The 24487-nt window shown below is 44.8% G+C and overlaps 1 protein-coding gene across 1 annotated transcript in view; it reads right to left on the bottom strand.

The window, feature by feature from the left end:
* The window catches only part of FOXO6 (forkhead box O6), a 155347-nt gene extending 131232 nt beyond the window's left edge, over positions 1-24115 (bottom strand). The window contains exon 1 of the mRNA XM_070949714.1: positions 23642-24115. Within this exon, the coding sequence (XP_070805815.1) occupies positions 23642-24115 (474 nt within the window). The remainder of the gene's footprint in view (positions 1-23641) is intronic.
* Between the last annotated feature and the right edge of the window lie 372 nt (positions 24116-24487).

Here is a 24487-nt window from a genome sequence, read left to right as displayed (position 1 = left end):
GGAAGGAAAGGCCATCTTTCAGAAGAACCTCTGCTGAGCCACGCAGCTGACCAGGGTCCTCAGAGGAAAGGCAATCTCACAGAGCGTCAAATCATAAACCATTTAGTGTTTTAAAAGTCAAACGTGAACTTAAGATATTGCCTGATAGGCAACTGATAGCCAAGGTCAGACCTTTCATAGATGCTCATATGATCCCTGTGCTTTGCATCAGTCAGCAGAGAATAGAATAGAGTGGGGTGGGGTAGGATGGGGTGGAGTGGAGTGGAGTGGAGTGGAGCGGAGTGGAGTGGAGTGGATTGGAGTGGAGTGGAGTGGAGTAGAATGGAGTAGAATAGAGTAGAATGGAATAGAATAGAATGGGGTGGGGTGGAATGGAGTGGAGTGGAGTGGAGTGGAGTGGAGTGGAGTGGAGTGGAATAGAATAGAATAGAATAGAATAGAATAGAATAGAATAGAATAGAATAGAATAGTTGGAAAGGACTTGGAGGTCTTCTAGTCCAGTGGTCACCAACTAGTGGTCCGTGGACCACTGGTGGTCCATGAGAAAATTTTGATGGTCTACAGAAAAATTATTTGCATTTTTTATATTGCACTAAATACTATTTATATTTTTTTTAAAAAAAATCATATTAGTGGTCTGCGGGATTTAAAAACATGAATTTAGTGGTCTCTGAGGTTTGAAAAGTTGGTGACCCCTGTTCTAGTCCAACCCCTTGCTCTGGGAAGCCTCTGGGAATGGTCTACAATGGCCATTTTCCTCCATTAGCCACTTTTTGGCTCTTTTACTTGGGGATCACATTAATGCAAAGAGCTCATCAAACAGCAGTGATGTTTGGCATACTCAAGAATTTTCAGGTCCAGCAAAAGTAGGTACTGTAGCGCTTGTAGGCACCTATGTACATTAGGGTAGCTCCCTTGGGGTCAATGATGGGATTCAAATAATTTAACAACCGGTTCTCTGCCCTAATGATTTCTTCCAACAACCAGTTCACCAAACTGCTCAGAAAGGTAACAACCGGTTCTCCCGAAGTGGTGCGAACCGGCTGAATCCCACCACTGCTCCAGGTATAATAATAAACATGTGGTAGGTAGCTGCAACCTATTGTTTTATGTAGAAAGTACACTGTTCAGGCAGGGGGGGGGAAAGAAAGGTTAGTCTGTGGTGGTTGTCTTTGGGTAAAGGTAGAGGTGGCATCCAGCCGGATCTATCCAGCTCATGTGAACCGGTAGCGCCGGCAGCGGGAGGCTCTGCCCACCTGCCAGGATGTCATTACATCCCATTTTTGACCCTCTGCACATGCGCAGAAGAGGCACGCACGCTCCCATTTCCGAACCGGTAGCGAAGGTAAGTGGATTTCACCACTGGGTAAAAGTATATTTTTTGACTGAACATACCCACCATGTTCAGTCTCTTAAAGAGACTGGACAAAGTGGCTCTATTCAGTCAAAAAGCACACCGTTATCCAGAGACAACCACCCTGTTAGATCATGGGAGGCAATGAAGAGGCAGGAGGACAGTAGTAACTTCAGCTCTTTATTTAAGTGAGTGACCTCTGACAAGGCTTAGCCGGCAGCACTCCCTTTTAAAGGGAGCAGTCCCACCGATTCAGCCACTGACAACGCTTTACATTTCCCTCCGTTTGAATCCACCAATCAGTGGCGGGCCCCGTTTGAATCCACCAATCAGTGGTGGGCATGCAAATGTCCAGCTAAACCCGGACCTGAGTGAAGCCTACATCCCTGGCTTCACTTGCTATTTACATATGTAACACACCCCGGTCAAGTTGTGCTCTTTGACTGAACATACCCACCATGTTATCACTTTATCATCTGAAAAAGTCCATTACTCGTAGCTGTGATTTTATGCCGGTGCCATGAGATGTTCTGAACATCCTTTTGATCCAAAGCCTTCCTATCCCTGAGATTTTAAAAAAAAAGGAATTCTGTGGCTCTACCACCCAAACAAATGACCTATCCAGAAGAACAACAGATAAATATATATGTATCAGTTATTCAAAAGACAGTGAGTTCATTCATGCTTTAATAACGTGATTTTAAGAAATTATTACTACGGATGTCTTTCTGGGGTTATCTTTTTCACTGGTGCCTAAATTTAAACGCTGGATATCTAAAATATGTATGTGTTGTGTCTGGAAATGCCTGTGGGCCCGGGTGTAATTTCTACACTCTGCAGACGAATCCTTTGATTTCCTTTGCTGGTATGTGAGTTCAAGGCAAGGTCTTACTTGAGTTGTGGAAGTAGCATTCGTGGGCATTATGGGCAAGGTGTGAAGAGAAAGCTCAAACAAAGCTTCCCCCTTCAAAGCGGGTTCAGAATATTTCCAAATTTTAGGTAAAGGTAAAGGTTCCCCTTGCACATATGTGCTAGTCGTTCCTGACTCTAGGGGGCAGTGCTCATCTCCGTTTCAAAGCCAAAGAGCCAGCGCTGTCCGAAGATGTCTCCGTGGTCATGTGGCCGGCATGACTTAACGCCAAAGGCACACAGAACGCTGTTACCTTTTTTCTTTTTCTTTTCTTTTCTTTTCTTTTTTTATTTGATTTATATGCCGCCCTTCTCCGAAGACTCAGGGCGGCTTACAAGGCGTTAAGCAATAGCCTTCATACTTTTGTATATTTTATACAAAGTCAGCTTATTGCCCCCACAATCTGGGTCCTCATTTTACTTACCTTAGAAAGGATGGAAGGCTGAGTCAACCTTGAGCCTGGTGAGATTTGAACTTGCAGTAATTGCAGGCAGCTGATGTTAATAACAGTGCTTTTAGTCTGCTGTGCTACCAGAGCTCCTTCCTTCCCACCAAAGGTGGTCCCTATTTTTCTACTTGCATTTTTTACATGCTTTCGAACTGCTAGGTTGGCAGAAGCTGGGAGAAGTAACGGGAGCTCACCCCGTTACGCGGCACTAGAGACTCGAACCGTTGAACTGCCAACCTTTCGATCGACCAGCTCAGCGTCTTAGTCACTGAGCTACCGCATTCCAAATTTTAGTTGGCCCCTAAAGAAACAAACTCATGTCTCCACCCTGCTTTGTCACTGTGCTTCTTTTATGCATCTTGGGTGGGGGGGGGGGGGAAATCTTCCACACTGCTTCTATGCAAGGAGTGCTCAGTGGTTTTGTTAGACACAGGAGATAATGAAATTTGAAATTAATGTCCCAAGAAATTTCCTCATTGCTATCTCCTCTTTTAATCCCCAATATGGCAGGGTCCTTTGGGTACAACCAGCAGCTCGTTTAGCCACCCTTGAGATTCCTCCAGACTTTTTTTCCCTGGCTGTATAATAAGAGGGTTTTGAACAGCAGCCAGCCTGTCTCCAGCAAGTCCCTTTACCCACTTCCTCAACCCACCTCTGCTATTTTCTCCCCTCCTCACAAAGAGAGCCAGGTAAACAGATTGAAGCCTTCATGCCCTTGGGCACCAACTAACAGCTCTCCAGGCAAGAGTTCAGCTGGTCTTTTCCAAGCAACCATCAATTCCTTCCAAATGGGCAACTTAATGTGTGCCTCAGTCAGAATATTCCTATGCAGAGTTTGCTCCACAGAATGCTGTTAGAATCAGACACAGCACAGAACTGGAGAGAGAGAGAGAGACATTAGGGTTTATGAATGTCATTTCTGGATTGCAGGATATAAACTTCAAAATAGAGTGTGCTTCTCCCCAGATTGCAAAGTCCTTTCCAGTCAGTCACCGGTTCTCAACGCGGGCAGATTTATGACTCTGCCGTTTGGGCACAATGATAACAAGTTTTACATTCCATCAGCAAACTCGTCTTTGTAATTCCTTTTAAAACCTGTGATTTTGGATACAGCCAGCTTCGCGTATAACATTAAGTCATGCGTTATATCCCCCACGGTCAGCACCATGTAAAAAAGATGTGGAGACTCTGGAAAGAGTGCAGAGAAGAGCAACCAAGATGATTAGGGGACTGGAGGCTAAAACATATGAAGAACGGTTGCAGGAACTGGGTATGTCTGGTTTAATGAAAAGAAGGACTAGGGGAGACATGATAGCAGTGTACCAATATCTCAGGGGCTGCCACAAAGAAGAGGGAGTCAAGCTATTTTTCAAAGCACATGAAGGCAGGACAAGAAGCAATGGGTGGAAAGTAATCAAGGAGAGAAGCAACCTAGAACTAAGGAGAAATTTCCTGACAGAACAATCAGTGGAACAACTTGCCTCCAGAAGTTGTGAATGCTTCAACACTGGAAGTTTTTAAGAAGATGTTGGCTAATCATTTGTCTGAAGTGGTGTAGGGTTTCCTGCCTATGCAGGGGGTTGGACTAGAAGACCTCCAAGGTCCGTCCGAACTCTGCTATTCTAAATAAGAAATACCATGTTTTGATCTGTTGTTCATTGATTATATTGTTCATACTGCATATGCTGAGCAAACCATGGATTACCAATTTTCATAGTTTGTGTCCCTACAGTCACCTGCCTCACCTCCCCACCCCCCACCCCCCCATCAGCCACAGGGTTTTGCTATGGTTTTTGTGTTTAAAAGTTTGGGATTGCCAATTCAAAACTAAATCAGAATTACCTGCCAAAGAAGAAAGGTATGAAGAGGAGACACGTGGGAAAAGAAGTATTTAAAGACTAGAAGAGAGAAATGGAAAAGTCCTATGCTTTATGCCGTTTGCCAAAGATCACACCCTTCTGCTTCAACATAATTAACCCAGATTGCTCCATAAGCATTATAATCGGCTTCATCCATAAGCATTCACTCGCTAATAATATGCAAATCTTTGGGGAAGCTGTGCTCCTTACACTCATGCATTATAGTAAGTCAATGTTCCTCAACCTCCGCGACATGGAGATGTATGGACTTCGACTCCCAGAATTCCCCAGCCAGTGCTGTATTTCTCCTTCCCATGGAGTTGGCTAGCACTTCTTCCAAATGGTCAATGGGAAAACATCAAAAGCAGGTAGCCAGAATCCCACCCAGCCTTCATTCTCCTTTCACTAAATGGAATGATGACAAGATGCCATAGCATCTCAGCTAATAATGGAAAAGGGGAAATCTTAGGAAATGGGACATGGCAGATTTACTACCAGCAGGAAATTGTCAGCCTTGGAGTTCCAGAGGAAATCTTGCAACATTATCTCTGCATTTCCTCTGGAGCATCACCTGAGGCATCACCAGTTCTAGTCCAGCCAGTTCCTTCAAGATCAGTTGCTGTGCACCAATCACAGATATGGAAGGGACCAGAGATCCTCTTGAGATAGTTATGAGATAGGCAAATACAGATGGATGAACTGTTTCTTCCTCTATTCAGAGTTTCTCTTCAACAACCCAAGCTGATTTCAACCTAGAGGCAACCTAGAACTAAGGAGAAATTTCCCAACAGTGAGAGCAATCAACCAATGGAATAAATGCCTTCAGAAGTTGGGGGTTCTCCATCACTGGAGGCTTTCAAAGAGACTGGACAACCATTTGTCTGAAATGGTATAGGGCAGCGGTGTCAAACTGGAGTTCTTCAAGGGCCGGGCACCGATCAGCATTGTAGTTCTCCTCTCCACCATGGGCCTGTCTTTTGCTATTTCCAGCCAGCCCCGCCGGCCAGATTTAAGTACCCCGAGGGCCGGATCTGGCCCACAGGCCTTGAGTTTGACACCCCTGGTATAGGGTCTCCTGCTTGAGCAGGGGGTTGGACTAGAAGATCTCCGAGGTCCTTTCCAACTCTATTATTCTATGCTTCTATATTTGGAGGAACACCAGGATGGTAAAGGCTGAACTAGTCTGCATTTTCTATGTTGATGTACATACTGTTCTTCTACTTACTGGTGGAAATATCATTCAGTCAATCTCAAGGTACTCCTATTGATTGATTTATTATTTCCCATAATCTCCAGGTCATCCCCATTAGTACAAAAGGCAAGGCATACATACATTCAAGCAATTAATAATAAATAAATAGGATTGACCTAAGGAGCTTTGTTTTTGGCCAACAGCCATTTCTTGTTCCCTTTTTCCTAGTACCCTCCAAGACATTCACAAATCTCCAATCGTATACAAATCAGAGACACACAAGCCTGAGGCCTCAGGATGCCCAGGTGGTCAAGAAAAACGCCGTGATTTTCCCCGAACTGTAAATTTTAATGGGACAGAAAAAGGAAAATATTACACGGGAATGAAATAAGATTGGTTTTCTTGCCCTATCCTTTGTTTTCTGGTACACCAATCAAAATCCCCAAAAGGCTCTTTCACATTAAAAAAAAAAAAAAAAAAAAACATTGCACACTTGATTATAATATTCCTTCAAGGCTTAGCAGGACTGACTTTTTACCTGGCAGTGCTGAGAACTGTTCTGACCTAGGCTTCCCCAAACCACTAAGCAGACACTAAGCAAAACCCCTTTTTATTAAGTTACTGTGAATTCTTCTCATTCACATCCAGCGAAGTCTTTCAAGGGAGAATTTACAGTCACAGACCTTATCTGGCTTGGGGAGCTGCCAGGCCGATACCTTCAAAACTTGGCAAGGAGTCTCGGTGAGTCACAAACCAATTAAGCGAATTAATTGTCTCCTGCAAACTCCACTCCCCTTTCGCTCCTCTTTTATTCCCTCTGGGAGGGGCCATTCATCGTCCACCTGTGGCCTTACTCCCAAGTCGACCCTTGTTCTTTAGCTGTTCCCTTCATCTGGCAACTCTGCGCATGCGCACACTGGGAACAGGCTCCAGCTGTTTGTCTGCCTCACTGATATCTGACTCCGAAGGCAGCTGATAACTGGCATACAGCCCTGGCTCTCTCTCTGCCTCTGATGCAGAGCCCTCATCATAGCCTTCCCCAGACTCCAGGACTGGCCCATGTTCCTCCCCAACCTCCTCACTGCCCGAATCTGTTGCCAGCTCTGCTGGCCACTGGCGACCCACAAGAACTCAACCTGGAACTCAGCAGAAACTTGGAGACTGAGCTACCATTACAGCTATAGAAAATGAGCCAGGATGGAGCTAAACTCTATTTTGAAGCTGCTTCTCTACTCCGACAAACTTTATAGCCTAGGTTGGAAAAAGCATGTCAGCTTTCTTAATCATATTTTTTTTTTAATTTGATTTATATGCCGCCCTTCTCCGGAGACTCAGGGCGGCTTACAATGCGTTAAGCAATAGCCTTCATTCTTTTGTATATTTTATACAAAGTCAGCTTATTGCCCCCACAAACTGGGTCCTCATTTCACCTACCTTAGAAAGGATGGAAGGCTGAGTCAACCTTGAGCCTTGGAGAGATTCGAACCAGCAGAAACTGCAGGCAGCTGTGTTAATGACAGGGTGCACCAAACCACTGTACTATCAAGGCTCTTTTCATTGGGTGTGGCCGGTCTTTCTTTCCCATCAGTGGTGCATGAACACAAGGAACCAAGTAAAAAGCAAAAAGACCCTTCACGGGGACACAGAAATGGATTGTCTCCCTCACCTGCAAGAGCCTGAAGCCCTTCCATTAGCAAACAGGAGGACACTGACAGTCATTATACTGTAGATCAGGGGTCTCCAACCTTGGGAACTTTAAGACCTGTGGACTTCAACTCCCAGAATTCCCCAGTCAACCATGCTGGCTGCAGAATTCTGGGAGTTGAAGTTCACAAGTCTTAAAGTTGCCAAGGTTGGAGACCCCTGTTATAGACTGATCCGATATACAGTAGACTTTTTCCTGATGCACTGGTTTAAGAAACAGACAGCCATCTCGCTAAGGAGAGAGCTTAGGAGACCCACTTTTCTGTATCAGATGCAATATTGTTAGAACAATTAGTGGAACTCATTAGTGGCTTGCTTTCAGAATTTGTGGGTGCTCCATCACTGGAGGTTTTTTAAGAAGAGGTTGGACAACCATTTGTCTGAAATGGAATAGGGTCTTCTGCTTGAGCAGGGGGTTGGACTAGAAGACCTCTAAGGTCCCTTCCAACTCTGTTATTCTGTTTCTGTTGCGAGATAGGACATGGCATGAAGTCCATGGAACAGATGATGAAGTGGGGTAGAAGAGCATGATGCAATGGGAAAGTGTGGAAGGAAGCTGCCATAACAATCTAGAAAACACCATGCATTATAGAACAGGGCACTAGTGGCAAAAGGGAATCAGGCTGGAGCTAGTGAGAGGCACATGTAGGAAACAAAGAGTTGGGATTTGGAGGAAGGGAGAGCAGAATACACACCAGCTGGCTGCCTTGTCTTCCTTCTTCCATGCTCTCAGACCAACAGAGTGCTAGGAAGCTGGGTTTGCTACCACCCAGAGGATCTGAGAAATAGTTTTCTGGCGCCTAGGGAGCACCTAGCAAACAAATCCTTCAAACCTTGGCAAGGGAGGTGCCCAAACCCAGCTGAGCTCTAATCCCTGAATGGTAACCTTTCCCATTCAACCCCCATTCCTGCCCTTCCTTCCCAACTAGCATGACTCCCTCCTAGCAATGCCTCAGCTGTTTTTCTCCTCCAGCCGGTGAAAGCAATCTTTGTATTTCATTCTCTCCCTCCCTCCCTCCTCTCTCTCTCTCCCTCCCTCCTTCCTTCTCTCCCTTTCTCCTCTCTCTCTCTCCCTCCCTCCCTCCCTCCTCTCTCTCTCCCTCCCTCCTTCATTCCTTCCCTCCCTCCCTCCCTCTCTCTCCCCCTTTGCTACCAATGAACGGATTCCTGTTCAGAAGAGGCTTCAGCAGGACACAAGCAAAACTGCTCTGAGCATCCTTCCATAACCTCAACTGCCTTTCACCTCCAGCCGGTTTGCACTGACACCTTCCGCAGGACAAAAGGGCACAGACAAAGCAGCTGGTTCGCGGAAAGGGGTGGGAAGCTGGGAAAGCACAGGCAGGCAGCGGCTACGGATCAAAGGGGAGATTGTGCTGGACTAAAGGCCCAGACAGTGAGTACTCTAGCGGGGCAGGGAGGGCGGGGGGGGGTGGCCATCCAATTTGAGGATCTGAGCTATAAACAAGACATTCAAAGAAGCCTGGGAAAGAGACCAAGGAATCTCTCCAGCGTCCTTTCCACAGAGTGGGTGAAGCAAACAACTTCAGGCGCATTTCTTTTAGACATTTTTAGCGCTGTGCTGGGGGAAGGTTAAGGGCAAAGTGTGTGCCTTTTAAGTCTCACAGGGGGGCTAAAAGTTCCCTTAAACCCCCCCCCCACCTCAATTCCTCAAGGAAGTCTAATCCCAAATTGCCAGCTTGATGCCAAGTTCCACCCCGTTGTTGCGAAGGTTCCCAATATTTCTTCACTAGATGTGGGGGGGGGCTCCACGCCCCTCCTTTGCTGCCCTACACATTCCATGCTCCACCCAGTGTTATTTCATAGATTACATAATTAAAATACTCAGGGAAACTAGCATGTTGCAAAGCAAAACAACAGCCTCGGGCATAATCTTGATTTCCAAAAAATACTTTGAAATCTTGTATAAACCCTGGAGGCATTCTTAGAAAATAAAAACGATAGGGAGTTGCAACGCAGATTTTGAAGGGAGGAATATCTATCTTCTCAGGGGGGAAAAGGAGAAGAAAAAGGCACTGTAGGAGATGAGCCCGAGGGAAGAGTCAAACACATCATCAGTCTCGAGTGCCTTCGTGCCCACAAAAGATCTAAGAAGTACAGCCCACCTTGAATTCTGTTGGCTCTTATCTACCACCTATTTGCTTTGACCGTTAGTAGTTCAGATTCTTGTAGAGAGTTTTAGCATACAATAAACCAGAAGTGAAATCCACTTACCTTCGCTACCGGTTCGGGAATGGGAGCATGCGTGCCTTTTCTGCGCATGCGCAGAGGGTCAAAAATGGGATGTAATGACATCCCGGCGGGGTGGGCGGAGCCTCCAGCCACCGGCGCTACTGGTTCATGCGAACCAGATAGATCCAGCTGGATTTCACCACTGCAATAACCCTATATTCTTTTGAATTACCTGGACTCCTGACAGGTATAGTCAAGTAGAAAAGAGCATCCCTGAAAAGGTGATGGAGAGTAGCCTTGCCCAATTTACCTCCTGTTGTGAAAGGATGCCTAGTGATTGGGCCATTTTGGGAAGGAGGCCATAACACATTCTCTGAAATATTGTGGCCCTATGCTGTAACAGACACAACCTGTTTGGGATCAGCAGTCACACTAGAAATATAGATGGGACAAAAACAGAGACATGGACAAGGCTAAATTTAATTTCATCTAAAATTAACATTCAGAGTTATGTGGCTGGCCTCCATGTATTTAAGAATGTTTCTCCTTTGTACAAACAGAAGTTTGGTGGCAATTTTGGGAAGAGTGTGCAGGCCAGTGTCAGCCCATCAAGGTACGTCAGGCCAGAAAACAAACTTCACAAAAACTATTGAAACTCCACTTCACTGTTGTAGGGTACAATAACTTAAAAGCTTAAGTTATTGGCTGAGGGATTCTGGGAGTTGAAATCCACCCATCTTCAAGCTACCAAGGTTGAGAAACACTGAACTAGAAGATCTCCAAGTTCCCTTAGAGTTCTATGTTCTTCTCTGTGTTCTTTATTCTATGAGATGGAGAACCCAAGGAGAGGAAGGAAGGGTAGGGGACAGGAGTAGGAGAGAAGGTGAGAAGGGGGAAAAGAAGAGAGGAGTGGGGGAAAGGAAGGGGAAGTAGGATGAGGTAGGAGAGGAGGAAGGAGAAAGTAGGAGAGGAGAGAAGAGGAGGTTTTAAGTTACACATAACTTAAAAGCCTGGCCGTGTTTCTTTGCTCCATCTCACCCTTCTATCAAAGAGAACAAGGATGGGACAATCTTGAGTTTCCTTCTCACCTTCTCCTCTTTCTCGGGATTGAGCCACTCGTGCATTCATACGTCAAGGTTATTTCCACACTCCTCTACAGGCCCAGGCACACGCAGCTACAGGCATTCATCAACTTACAACCACAACTGGGACAAGAGTTTCTATTTAAGTAAGGCAGTTGTTCAGTCAGCTTCACCCAATTTTACCACCTTTTTTTTGTGCCATAGTTATTAAGCAAATTACTGTAGTTAAGTGAACCATGTGGTCATTAACCAGACCCAGCTTCCCCCGTTGACTTTTGCTTATTGTAAGCGGGCTGGGAAGTTTGCAAATGGCAGTTGTGTGTTTCCAGGATGTTGCATATTTTTGTTTAAACAACCTGTATTATTATTGAACTCTGAGCAAAGGGTGGAACCTTTATATTCTTATATCTTAAATTTGAATTGGTATTCCCAGGTTTAACTTTATTTATGGGATATTCTTGTTCTAATTTGTCTTTTAACTTTTGTCTTTTCTGTTTCTTATTGTTGTGAGCCGCCCTGAGTCCTTCGGGAGAAGGGCGGCATATAAATCCAATAAATCCAATAAATAAATAAATAAATAAATAAATAAATAAATAAATAAATAAATAAATAAATAAATAAATAAATGAATGAATGAATGAATGAATGAATGAATGAATGAATGAATAAATAAATAAATAAATAAATAAATAAATAAATAAATAAATAAATAAATAAATAAATAAATAAATAAATAAATAAACAGGCTACCTTTGCAGGTTGTGGGCTCTCCATCTCTCTCTCTTTCTCTCTCTCTTTTTTTTTTTAAGTTTTTCAGTTTTATTTCTTATACACATAACATAAAATGTACATTTTCTTATACATCATACATATACATGTTTTCCTTAAAGAAAGCATTAAAATAAGGCATTTTTTAAAAAATTTGATTTATATGCTGCCCTTCTCCGGAGACTCAGGACGGCTTACAGTGTGTTAAGCAATAGCCTTCATACTTTTTAATTTTAATTTACATTCTGAGTTGCTCTACTACCCTTTTCTTCCCTCATTTCGCAACAACCTTTCTTCTTCTTCTTCTCCTCTTTCCCTTCCCTCCCTCCCTCCTCTTCTCTACTTTCTCCTTCCTCCTCTCCTACCTCATCCTACGTCCCCTTCCTTTCCCCCACTCCTCTCTTCTTTTCCCCCTTCTCACCTTCTCTCCTACTCCTGTCCTCTACCCTTCCTTCGTCTCCCTGGGTTCTCCATCTCCTAAAATAAAGAACACAGAGAAGAACATAGAACTCTTAAGGGACCTTGGAGATCTTCTAGTTCAGTGTTTCTCAACCTTGGTAGCTTGAAGTCCACCCATCTTCAAGCTTCCAAGGTTGAGAAACACTCAACTAATTCATCCTCCTGCTCAGGCAAGAAACCCAATATCATTCTGGGCAAATGGTTATCCAACGTCTTCTTAAAAACCTCCAGTGTTGGAGCACCCAAACTTCTGGAGGCAAGCAGTTCCACTGATTAATTGTTCTCTCACTGTCGTGAAATTTCTCCTTAGTTCTAGGCTGGATCTCTCCTGGAGGAGTTCCCAAGAGTTTCTCACGAGGCTTCAAAGACGAGATTGGACAGCCCAGCCTCCTCTCCTGGATGAATATCATTTGGTTTCCTTGCAGCCTGCAGAAGGTTGGATTAGGGATCCCTTCCAAGTGTACCATTCTACGATTCTGGGTGCATTTCGTTGCAGGTCTCACTCCTTCTCTTGATTGCTGATGCACGAGCTGAGAGTGCTTTTACTGTACGAGGGCTTTTCAGTAGTGGATCTATGGAAGCTTGCCAGGAATACTGAAAGCATTGAAAGTAGACGATCCTCAGGAAGGGATGCTGTGGTTGCACCCTGTGTTACTACTGATTCTATGCTGAAGAAGGCATTGGGAAAGTTATGCTCCGAGTCTTAGAAGATGGGGCTGAATACTGTATATTTAGCTAAGGCAGGGGTCAGGAACCGGCGGCTCTGGAGCCGCATGTGGCTCTTTTACCCCTCTACTGCAGCTCCTTCTCATTCAAAATATACATCACAATTGGCAATTTATGGAGCTTTTCAACCCCCGGTAGGCCAACCATGTATAAATCCAAGAAAAGAAAAGTTTCAGAAGAAAAACAGAATGTTTAATTCAACTACATATGCTAGTTTTGTGACCGCTCAAGAAATAGTCAGGCATGGGAAGGGTTTTGTGGCTCCCAGTGTTTTCTTTTCTGTGGGAAACGGGTCCAAATGGCTCTTAGAGTGTTTAAGGTTGCAGACCCCTGAACTAGGCTAAAATGGAATCGGGGAGACCATGATTCACCAAGGTGTAGGATCTTGGCCACCACTTTTAGGATACTGTGCAAAGCAGCTTGTCACCTCAAAGGGAAACCAGTGTGCGTATTAGCAATGAGCTTGCTAGGTGGGCAAAGCAGTTTGAGTTTTCTTAAGGGTTTTATTGCGTTTTTGCGAACCTAATCTATGATTCCATGCTGTTTCAACTGTGTAATCCCACTTTTCTGCTAACAATATTAAAGGCCGGGGAAACAGCCTGTCATTCAAGCAACACAACACAAAAACAGTGGAGGCAACCAGATTTGGGGGGGGGGGGGCAGGTGGGTTGTAATGGGGAGATCAGAGTTACCGGTAGTGTGTCATTTGAAATGGCTTCTAGCTTGTGTCATCTTAATTGTAACTTATATTTGAGTTATTTTTTTTTAATAGGGGGTGGGGGGGAAGAATGAAGAGCAGAGCAAGCTGTTCATTTGCAGCCTGTCTCTGGGGTTTAATAAAGCTCTATTCACTGCTGTAGTATCATTTTTATGCTATCATAAAGCTCGTCCGTTTAGCAGGTTTGTGTTACTTCAGCAGTTAGCACTGCCTGAAAAGCAGTTCTGGAAAAGGTGAAGAGGGAAGGAAGGAAGGAAGGGAGGGAGGGAGGGAGGGAGGGAGGGAGGGAGGGAGGGAGAGAAGGAAGGAAGGAAGGAAGGAAGGAAGGAAGGAAGGAAGGAAGGAAGGAAGGAAGGAAGGAAGGAATTAAGAACACTTAAACAAAACATATAGCAGAAATACAGGAGCAGCATGTAATACATGTTTTGATCAAAGCTCCTTTTTAAAAACCTCTTTCAGAGAAGTGCCCCAAGTGCAGAAAGAAAAGGATTTTTCTTCAGTTATAACACATTGGAAATGTTTATATACACAAAATCAGGTCAGGTAAAAATGCATTGGCACAGAGCATGCTAAGCTAGGCTAGGATTAAGGTTAGTTTTTTGTGGCTTGTGTCAACCTAGCTCACTCTCATGTTAACCCTGCTCCTTTTTACGGTTTGGGAGAAAACCGAGATATCTGTGTGTGATTCCCAAATCAGGTTAAGTGTGTTTAAGGGAATGTAGCCAATAAAAGAACAAAAGGAACAGTTGTATTGAGCGGCCCTCCCTCTTCCATAGTCTACATTTTAGGGCCACATTTGCCTGACAATTCAATTCTGATTTAGGAATTAACCTATTTCCTAGATCAGTACAATGCCCTGAAAGAGCCTTGGTAGTACAGTGGTCTAAAGCACCCTGTTATTAAGACCAGCTGCCTGCAATTACTGCAGGTTCGAATCTCACCAGGCTCAAGGTTGACTCAGCCTTCCATCCTTTCTAAGGTGGGTAAAAACCCGGTTTGTGGGGGTCAGTAAGCTGACTTTGTATAAATATACAAAAGTATGAAGGCTATTGCTTAACGTATTGTAAGCCACCCTGAGTCTCTGGAGAAGGGCGGCATATAAATCAATTTTTTTAAAAAAAATCATCCATCGGCCAAAGGGACAGGCAGAGATAGGCAATCTAGTGTCACACTGTATTTTTAATTACAAATCCCATAAACAACTTGAAACTCGCCATGATGCTTGGGTTGATGGGAAACTATCAGGAGAACACCAGGTTGCCTATTCCCAGAGCTAAATTTGCACAAGAGGCTAAACCAGAAGAGGAAAAACAAATCCCTTAAGAGTGAAAACTTAACCAAAGGTAGGTAGCGTTTAACAAGTATGTCTTTAACTGAACTGCTTAATAAGTTCTACAAATGAATCCCATATAAGTGACTTCCTGGTCCAGAGGCCCGAAAGCCCTCCTCAGCCACGTGACAGCCTGGCAATTTCTTCCAAGCCATCATGTCTTCGACATCACACCAATTGGCAGCCATCTTCTCCCCCTTCCCATTAAGAATAATTGAAGATTCACCATTCTTCAGTTCTCAGCCATCCAGGTCATGGTTGTCCCAAAGGTGCTTTTTCAGGAGGCAACTGGACTTTTTTGAAGATGTTTCACTTCTCATCCAAGAAGCTTCTTCAGCTCTGACAGGATAGTCCTTCCATTCCCCACTGTCCTGTCAGAGCTGAAGAAGCTTCTTGGATGAGAAGTGAAACGTCTTCAAAAGGAAAAAACAAAAAAAACAGGACATGACAATTAAAATGAGGTGGACTAGAAGCCTTTTTTAACGACATACTAACTCTGATCTCCCCATTATAACCCACCTGACCCCACCCCAAAAAAATCTGGTTGCCTCCGTTTAGTGGGAGTTCTGATGGAATCGTGACTGACAATCACTACAGTGGCTCTCAAGTAACCCAGCTACCAACACCTTAGTCTTCCTTAAGCTAACCAATGGACTTTTCCTTCTCCTGACACTCAGTGGCTAAGATGCTGAGCTTGTCGATTGAGAGGTCGGCAGTTCAGCAGTTCGAATCCCTAGTGCCGCGTAACGGGGTGAGCTCCCGTGACTTGTCCCAGCTTCTGCCAATCTAGCAGTTCGAAAGCACGTAAAAAATGCAAGTAGAGAAATAGGGACCACCTTTGGTGGGAAGGGAACAGCGTTCCGTGCACCTTTGGCATTGAGTCATGCTGGCCACATGACCACGGAGACATCTTCGGACAGCGCTGGCTCTTCGGCTTTGAAACGGAGATGAGCACCGCCCCCTAGAGTCGGGAACGACTAGCACATATGTGCGAGGGGAACCTTTACCTTTATCTTTAATGCTGCACATTAGAACCCTGACATTGTGTAATCCTGGCCCTCATTCTCTCCATGGCCTTGCTCAGAAGCAAGAGAAGAGATGGGCAGAGGGAATGAGAAGGCTTACTTGCAAGCTCCCACCGTGGGCAAGGTTTGCCTAATCAGCCGGGTACTCTCCTGCTCCACATCCTGATGCCACTTTGCTAGTTCCAAGACTGTATCATCAAAGGGCAGCCTTCCCATGTAGGAGGGAGGAAAAGAAAAAAGGGAGGGGAGGCTTGGCAATTAAAGTTTTGGCACTGTCAGACCTGCCTCGAGCAGGCTTCCACTAGCTGATAGCTTTATTGTTATATTTTTGGATGTCAAAGCGGCACAAACAGTGCTTTAAAATGCATCCGAGCTGCTGCTTCTTTGACAGAGAGTGTTGGTTTTCCCATTAACAAGTAGAATGCAGGAGCTGGAGCAGAAAACTCCAAGCGCTTTGGAATTGATAAAATAACAATTCCCTAATTAAACACAACTGTCAGTCAAGAGGCCCTTTCCGTGCAGCATCTCATGAGGGGGGCGGAAAAATAGCCTCCATGCCCTCTACCCCCACACGTGTGCAGCCTCGCAGCTCCGACCAAAACCCAAAATAGAAGGGTCTGCACAAACTCCTAAGACTGAGTCCTTAACTACAAGACCAGAATCCCACACCGGAAGTCACAAAGACCAAAGCTGTTGCATCTGATCTGCATGTCAACAAGACTGGGAAGATATCCAGAATCCCTGATCCAGGTTACAAGCTATCATACAGGTTACAAGACCCATTGCTTTTAGGACTACTTCCAGCAATAGCAGGAAGATTATTCTGCAGAAAAGGATACCCGGGAAACAGCTTCCTTCAAACTTTCCAGGTCTGTACATTAAAAATCAATTATCCTATCTCCTGGGATCTGAGTTCCTCCTGGCTTCATTGAAGCCCCATTGTTCTGCAGAGGTGATATTAGGGTTCAACAGGACCTAACAGGCTTTTGAGTTCAGAAGCTTTTAAACCTGAATATGGCTCCATTAAAACAAAGGAACAAACAAAAAAAATAGCAGATGTGCAATATTGATCAAAAGCTGTGGTCTTCTTTTTCCTAGAAGCCTTTTATTTTAGGCAGCTGAAGTTGACGATTCTCGTTCTGTAGAGCACCTAAAAGATAAAGGTAAAGGTTCCCCTCACACATATGTGCTAGTTGTTCCCGACTCTAGGGGGTGGTGCTCATCTCCATTTCAAAGCCGAAGAGCCAGCGGTGTCTGAAGACGTCTCCGTGGTCATGTAGCCGGCATGACTCAACGCCAAAGGCGCACGGAACGCTGTTACCTTCCCACCAAAGGTGGTCCCTATTTTTCTACTTGCATTTTTTACATGCTTTCAAACTGCTAGATTGGCAGAAGCTGGGACAAGTAATGGGAGCTCACCCCGTTACGTGGCACTAGGGATTCGAACTGGTGAACTGCCGACCTTTCGATCGACAAGCTCAGCGTCTTAGCCACTGAGCACCTATATTCTCTTAAAAGAGTAAAAGGACAAGATGGGCAGTACATAAATCTAATAATAAGTAAATAAAATGAATGTGTAGGTTTTACTATCTGTTAAGGGGAGAGAAAGAGAGGGAGGGAAGGAGGGGGAGAGAACGAGAGAAAGAGAGACTGGTTGTGCCCACACAACATGCTTAACCGGCAGAGTTACACACCTAATGCCTGTTTCTACATAACACGCTAAGCTGGGTTAAGTTTTAAACTCAGTAACTTTTGCCTGTCTCTGTCTAAACCCACCCCCTCCCCATCCCACTTAAATAATTCGCTCAAAAGCAGAAGCCTGCTCCCAGAAGGATAATAGATCTACGTTAACAGCACGAGGTGGGAGGGAGGGATGCGATGATGCAAGTTAAATGGTGCACAGGAGCTGAAGTTCTCAATTGGCTTTAGGGAAGAGGATGGAGGGGACAACTGGGAGCTTTAAATCTTACCTTGTAATCCCACCTTTCAAAGCAGCGGCTGGTAAGGTGGGGGGGGGAAGCTGTTTCCATAACACAGGAAAATGCTTTGGAATTCTCGATGAATCAGGAAGAGGGCTGGGTGACTGACAATTCATTAGGGACCAGAGAAGATTAATTATCTAAGGTAACTACCGTAGGAAACCCCCCTTATGCCCCCTCCTCATACACACACACAAAGGAAACCATGATGCTTCTGAACCTCAGATATACAGACTGGGTTTGCACGGCTTGTTAGACTAGGCTAAAATAGGGCTCATAGCTTTAGTATGTTGGGGAAACCCAGCTACTGTCTTAGCATGTTATATAAGCAGTCATCATGGTAAATCATAATATGGTTTGTTTGTTTGTTTGGATGGATGGATGTAGCATACAAACTAAATGCATCCATTTTGGTTGGGTTTTTTTTTACTTGGTTTAGGGTTTAGAATATTGTGCAAGACTCTTGCATAAAATGTCCCAGAATTCAGGGTTATGAACAGGGATGGGGAAATTGAATTGGAGAAAATAAGTTTAGAAAAACAAAGAGAAGTGGGGGGGAAAAAACGAGGAATGAAAAGAAAAAATTACAGACCAGGCAATACAGTAGAAGGTCTGGATCACAAGCCTGAGAAAATACTTCGGCAATGTACTTAGGTAAAGTGACATCTCTGTAAAACTGCAAAATTAAAAAGAAAAACTGACACTAGGGCTGATCACCAATAAGGAAGAGTCAGCAGCTGGGCTTAATTGTCAGAAACCATCCCAGACAAAATAGACTCGGAAAGAGACTGCCAGCCTGGATTAGGAATACCAAAAATCCAAAATCACAGATTCCCAGTACGGTAATCAACAATGCAGTTTCTACCCCCTTTTAGTAACACAACTGAACACAACTCACTGTTCCCAAAAGGATCGTTTCTCTTTCTCAGCAACAGTTCAGAACAGAGTGATACTCAAAATCTTTGACGTGTGACCACAAACAAAATTATCTAAAAGTGTTTAGATAACATTGTGATAAGATCTATCTCATCACTATGTTAGAGGGTTGTAGATTTATTTATTTTTTCATCACATTTCAAACCAACTCTTAATTTTCATGGAGTCAAAAGAGAAAGCTATTGAGTTCCTTTGCCGTGGGACTCCTAAACCTTACAACCTCTCTTCTCGATACCTATGAAAATTCTCAGTCATCCGGATATTCAAGGAAAAACAAACAAAATCCAATTGCCTCTTGAAAAAGCACCTTTAGGATAACCTCTCTTCTCAGTTCCCAGCATGAACAAGTACCAAGCATGTGACACATCATCATGCACTACCAAGTCGTAGCTGCCCATTTCAACTAGGAGCTGTCAGGACAAGTGCCATAAGATGATCAATGGCAATTTGTGCATGCTCTGGCCAATTTTTAGTGTTTTTTTCAGCAGCGTTTTCTTCCAGCCCTACCTTGAGATGCAGTAAATTGACACTTCGACTCTTAGCATGAAAAGAGAAGAGTCTAAAATAATGCAAGCAGCTATGAAACAGCCCCTCAACCAATCATTCACCATTTCAATAGAAGCATTTTCAAAAACCTTCATCTAAAATGTCTTTGATTGGGGCAAAGCCACTTATTACTGCACCAAATCTCTTATTTTATCTTTTTTTTTTCCTTTAAAGGCATGAAACAGAACTAGAAAAATAAGTGTTCATTTGAATATCTTTTGGATCTTTTCTTCAAATGAATGCTTCCCTCGATTTATTTATTTTATCATTTGTTTTTAAGGCCGTCCATCCACATCAGTGACTCTGGGCAGGTAACCAGGATTAAAACCAAAACAAACACACACAAAAATCCACAATAAACTGCAAATGAACAGCACCAAAAAATAATGTAAATATAAGTCATGCTCAAGGCCCATAACCTAGTTCCAACAAACAAAAGATGTATATAACAGGTTCAACCAACATTCTGACCCCATTCCAGAGTCTGTTCCACTGGAACCTACTCATCTGTATTACACCATACTTTTTTTTTATATAGGGAATGTACAGGATCACGTAGATCAGTGGTGTCAAATTCAAGGCCCGGGGGCCGGATCCGGCCCGTGGGGTGCTTGGATCTGGCCCGCAGGGCCACAAACAGCGAAGGACTGGCCCACAGTTCCTCTGCCAGTGAAAATGGAGCTCGGGAGAGCTGCTCCCGAGCTCCCTTTTTGCTGATAGATGGTTGCAGGAGGCTGTTGCAGCCAAAACAGAGCTCAGGAGCCCATTTTCACTGTCAGAGCACTTGGGCCACCATAGGCACCCCCGACACGAGTGACGTCAAGCAGGCCATGCCCACCCTGGCCACGCCCACCCCGGCCCCTCAAGATCAAACACAACCCTGATGCGGCCCTCAATGAAATCGAGTTTGACACCCCTGATGTAGACAGACAAAATTCCATGCAGTTCACCACCCAAAGTGCAAAGATTTTCTAATATTTCTCATCTGCAATATCAGTTCTTCGTGGGACCCGATTCGTGCCGGTGTTGCAATCCTCTCAAGGAAGAGGGTCAGGGAGGGGGTGGGGGAAAGCAGCTGCTTAACTTCTGAACCTCGTAAGTCTCACAAGAACACGTATGGACAGGTCCAGATTGGAAGGCGGAGGCACGTTTTGGCAGAATCCCTTTGATTTACCCCATGAAGGAGGAGCAATAGATTTCAACTCGGACTAGCACGTATCCTGGCAAAAGTTTTAGTGTCCACCTTTTCATCGCCAGAATCCCAGGGAGAAAGATTTCTTCCACTATACAAACTTCATTAGAGCTTTTCCAAAACCAAAGCATGGAAACCGGACAACTTGAAGACCTCGATGATAAGAGCTCTGGACATTTGGATGCTACCTTGAAGCTCTTCCATATGTTTCTACTCCCTCCCGGGTAGAGAACTGCAAGGTAAAAATGCTACCATCCCCGCTGATTTCTACTAACCTGTTACACAGATGCACTGCTGGGTTTGTTTCATTATTTTTATGCTTTGAATGAAAAGAACACTTTGGCTTCATCCAAGAAGAGATGGTCTTGACTTGTTTTGTGTGGGGCCTCATGAAGCATACATTCTCAGGGATGGGAACAAATTGTGGATATTAATTGTCAGAGGAGCCTGAACAAGCCATGGCATAGGTCCATGCTGTGCCATGGATTCCCAGCGCAAGCATATATTGTACTGTAGTCCTAAAGTTTCACTGCTCAACTTAATGTTATATCGCAGTGTTTCTCAACCTTAACAATTTTAAGGGGTGTGGACGTCAACTCACAGAATTCATTCTGGAAGTCGAAATCCACACATCTTAAAAAGGCCCAGTTTGGAAAGCATTCCTGTATTGTGTATGAAAAGGAAGTCTCTTGCAGATTTAAATGGGCAAGCCTTGGTACCCAAGAGTGTGCAACAATCATAATATATGCTGATATAGAATAACCAGTTAAAGCACACTTTTAAACAAAAACCCAGAGTGGGTCTATTAGCCGCTCTTGAGCAAAGAAGTGAGAGAAAATGAGAATGGGGTGAATGGGCACTAGAAAACGTGATTTTTGATTAGGAGTTGGTTGAATAAGACTGATCCTAGCCTATTCCAATTGCATTATCCAAAGGTGCTGGGAAAACAGATTCCAGGATTCTCAGGTTGTTCAGTCATGTTGGTTGGGAACTTGAGGAGTTCCAGTCCCAACAAATTTGGAGGGCACCAGACTGGAAAAGGCTGGGCTGAATGCGGGGGGGGGGGGGTTAAAATCTGCCGACTATGAAGTGCACATTCTTGTAACCAGTAGAACTCTTGGTCTAACCTTTCAGTTCACTGCTTCTAGAATATTTCCGCATCCAAAGACACAAATAAATAAACCCTGTTCCTTCAGCCATTCTCATGAACTGAGATCCAGCAGAAAATATTTGGATCATGCCAGCGCAGACCCTTAATGGAACAGTTGTTACTGAGTAACTGGAGAGTAAAAAAGAAGTTTTTTTTAAAAAAAATATATGGAAACCCCTCTGCTGTCAGTATGGCTCATGTTTTGCTCCCCTTCCAAAGGTATTTTTCTCACACGAGAGTTACTGCACTTGCCTTGGTTGAAAAAGTAGATTCTTCTCACCCAAACACACATACACATTTTCCTTGTAAATTGAGAGAATGCAGCCCAACTCTACACTAAATCACAATAAAAGAGGAATTGATTACTACTGATAGAGTTAAATTGAGAGAGGTGTGTATCTTAACTCTTCTGGATAAGACCAACAGATAAGAGAGAGATAAAGAAAATACAAGTGACTCTTTTGTCTTCTTTCCCCCTATCATTATTTTCAGATTTACAAGGGTTCTCCAGGGCCAAAACACACATGGGGGAAACTCTGTTTCAAGCCCCTCCATCAAGAGTATATCACAGCAATGACTTTCCAAATAACCACATTTCTATCCATGACCTGACCTTAGAGAAAAACCAAAGCAAAAGGAGGAGAAGGAGGAGAAAAAGATGGAAAAAAAGGAGAAGGAGAAGGAGAAGGAGAAAGAGAAGGAGAAGGAGAAGGAGAAGGAGAGGAAGAGGAAGATGACTTAATCCCATTTTGATTCAGGAAAGAGATGTTGCCCATGTACAAAGTTTGCAACAAGCACATGAGGGCTATTTTATTAAATGTCCAGTTTTGGACCTGATGGAATCCATATGGGATTAGTAACATTTGTCCCACTGGCTCAGCATTGGGAGGGGGGGGACTGAGTAACTTAGTAGAAGGAATCACATTTCAAGTTTTCCTTGGGATAATGATAGAGGCTCCAAGAACCCAGGCTGCATTCCAGAAGAAAAAGATCTCCCACCCACCCCCACATCATCCCCGCTCCTCACCCTATCCACCTACCCACTGCCCAAATTGAAAAGCGAAAAGCTGAAAAGCAACATTCCCTCCTCCTTCCCCCCCCTCCCCCCATGTCCTTTCTCCAAAGTGGCATTTCAATCAAGCAGAGCAGAAGAAAGCTTCAAAAAGTACTTCTGGCTCCCTCCCTACCAGACAGACAGGTGCCACTTAACTGCAATACGAGGAGGGAGGGAATCATTTCTCTCCCCCCCCCCACTTCCACCTCCTTGCTGCCGGGCACTGAAGGAGCAGAAGGAAATGTGGGAGGTCAGCCAAAAACGGTTGGATAAGTGACCAGGCTACTGATAAATGATCTCTCTCTCTTTCCCAGTGCAAAGAAAAAGAGGAAAAAAATAATATGTACATTTAAAAGCAATCACTCACACCCTCTTCACTACTGCCAACAATACTTTTCTTCTCCTCTGGCTTAGCGAGAAGCAAAAGTGCTCTCCAGACTGAGTTCAATAAGGCTACAAGAGTAGTAACTCGCCTTCCTGGGTCAACGGCAATAGAGACGGGTCTCAGGAATCAAGTTCTGGACTCAAGGCAGAGTTTGGTTTGAACGGGGAGAGGGGGGTCACACGGAGGGGGGGGGAACTCTTGCAATAAAAGCCATGCCCTATTATGACCAAACATATGCTAGCAAGGATGCTACAGAGTCTCTTAGAAGGATTCGGGGTTGGCCATCCTTGCCATTACTTTAATACTCCAGGCACCAACTCAGGTTGCAAAGCTGTTCTTTCAAGTAAAGGATGGAATAAAGGGGGAGGGGGGAGGGAAAAGGACCAGCATTTGACCAGCCTTTAAATTAACTTCTCTTTGCAGCCCAGGGGAAAACTGTTATAAGGACACAACCAAAATAAAAAACAAAAACCACTGGGTTTTTGGGCATCTAAACCAAAGCAAGAGATGCCGGAGAGTCCCCACGAAAGGGATGAGAGTAGTAAAACTTCCCCAGCGCCTCTCGGAAACTAGGTAGCTAGGAAGCGGGGAGGGGAAGAGGGCGTAAGGGGTGGGGAGGAGGACCCCCAGGTACCTTCCAGCCAGCGGAGCTGTTGCTGTCGCCTTTATCCTTAAAATAGGGCACGTATCGGACCATCCAGTCGTAGATCTGGGAGAGGGTGAGCCGTTTCTCCGGGGAACTCTCGATCGCCTTGGTGATGAGATCGGCGTAAGACAGGTTGCCCCAAGCGTTCCGCCGCGAAGTCTTGGCTTTGCGGAGCTGTCCAACGTCCGCGCTCAAAGAAGGCAGCGCGGGGGTCGCTTTGCCACGCTCCGTCGCCACGCCGGCGTTCTCGGCGCCTTCGGGGCCGCCGGCCAAGGGGTGCTTCGGGGCGCCGCCGCCTCCTCCTCCTCCTCCACCACCACCACCACCAGGACCGCCGGTTCCATCGTCTTCTTCGCCCGGGAAGTCGGGGTGAGGCAGCGGCCAGGTGCAAGAGCGAGGCCGACTCTGAGGTTCAAAATCCGGGTCGATGTCAACCTGATGCGCCTGCAGCTTCTCATCCATGTTCCTCCCCCTCCCCCCCCCGCGGCCGCCTTTTTCCCCCCACCGCCCCCCCTTTTTTTTTTTACCCCTCTCTTTTATTCCGCTTTATATCCCGGGAAAAGGGAAGAGACGGTCTTCCTTTGTAAAAAATATATATATATATAAAATTTTAAAAATTTTAAAAAATTCCAGCCAAAAGGTTTCCACCTCCCCGCCCAAAAAAAAAAAAAAAAAAAAAAAAAAAGCGTCGACTGGCAGCTCCGGAGCAGACGGTCGCGTTAGGAAGCGACGCTCCGCGGCGGCGGCGGCAGCAGCGGTAGCAGCATCGCACCAAAGTGGGTCGGGGAGGAAAAAGGGAGAGAAAAGAGCGCGAGGGAGGCGGGATCGGAGACG

The sequence above is a fragment of the Pituophis catenifer genome, unplaced genomic scaffold, assembly GCF_029215685.1.
Source record: "Pituophis catenifer annectens isolate HBS135680 unplaced genomic scaffold, rPitCat1.0.hap2 SCAF_9, whole genome shotgun sequence".
In the NCBI taxonomy this organism is placed as follows: Eukaryota; Metazoa; Chordata; class Lepidosauria; order Squamata; family Colubridae; genus Pituophis; species Pituophis catenifer.
Note: the sequence above shows the minus strand (reverse complement) of the source record. Positions and strands in the feature narration are given on the sequence as shown.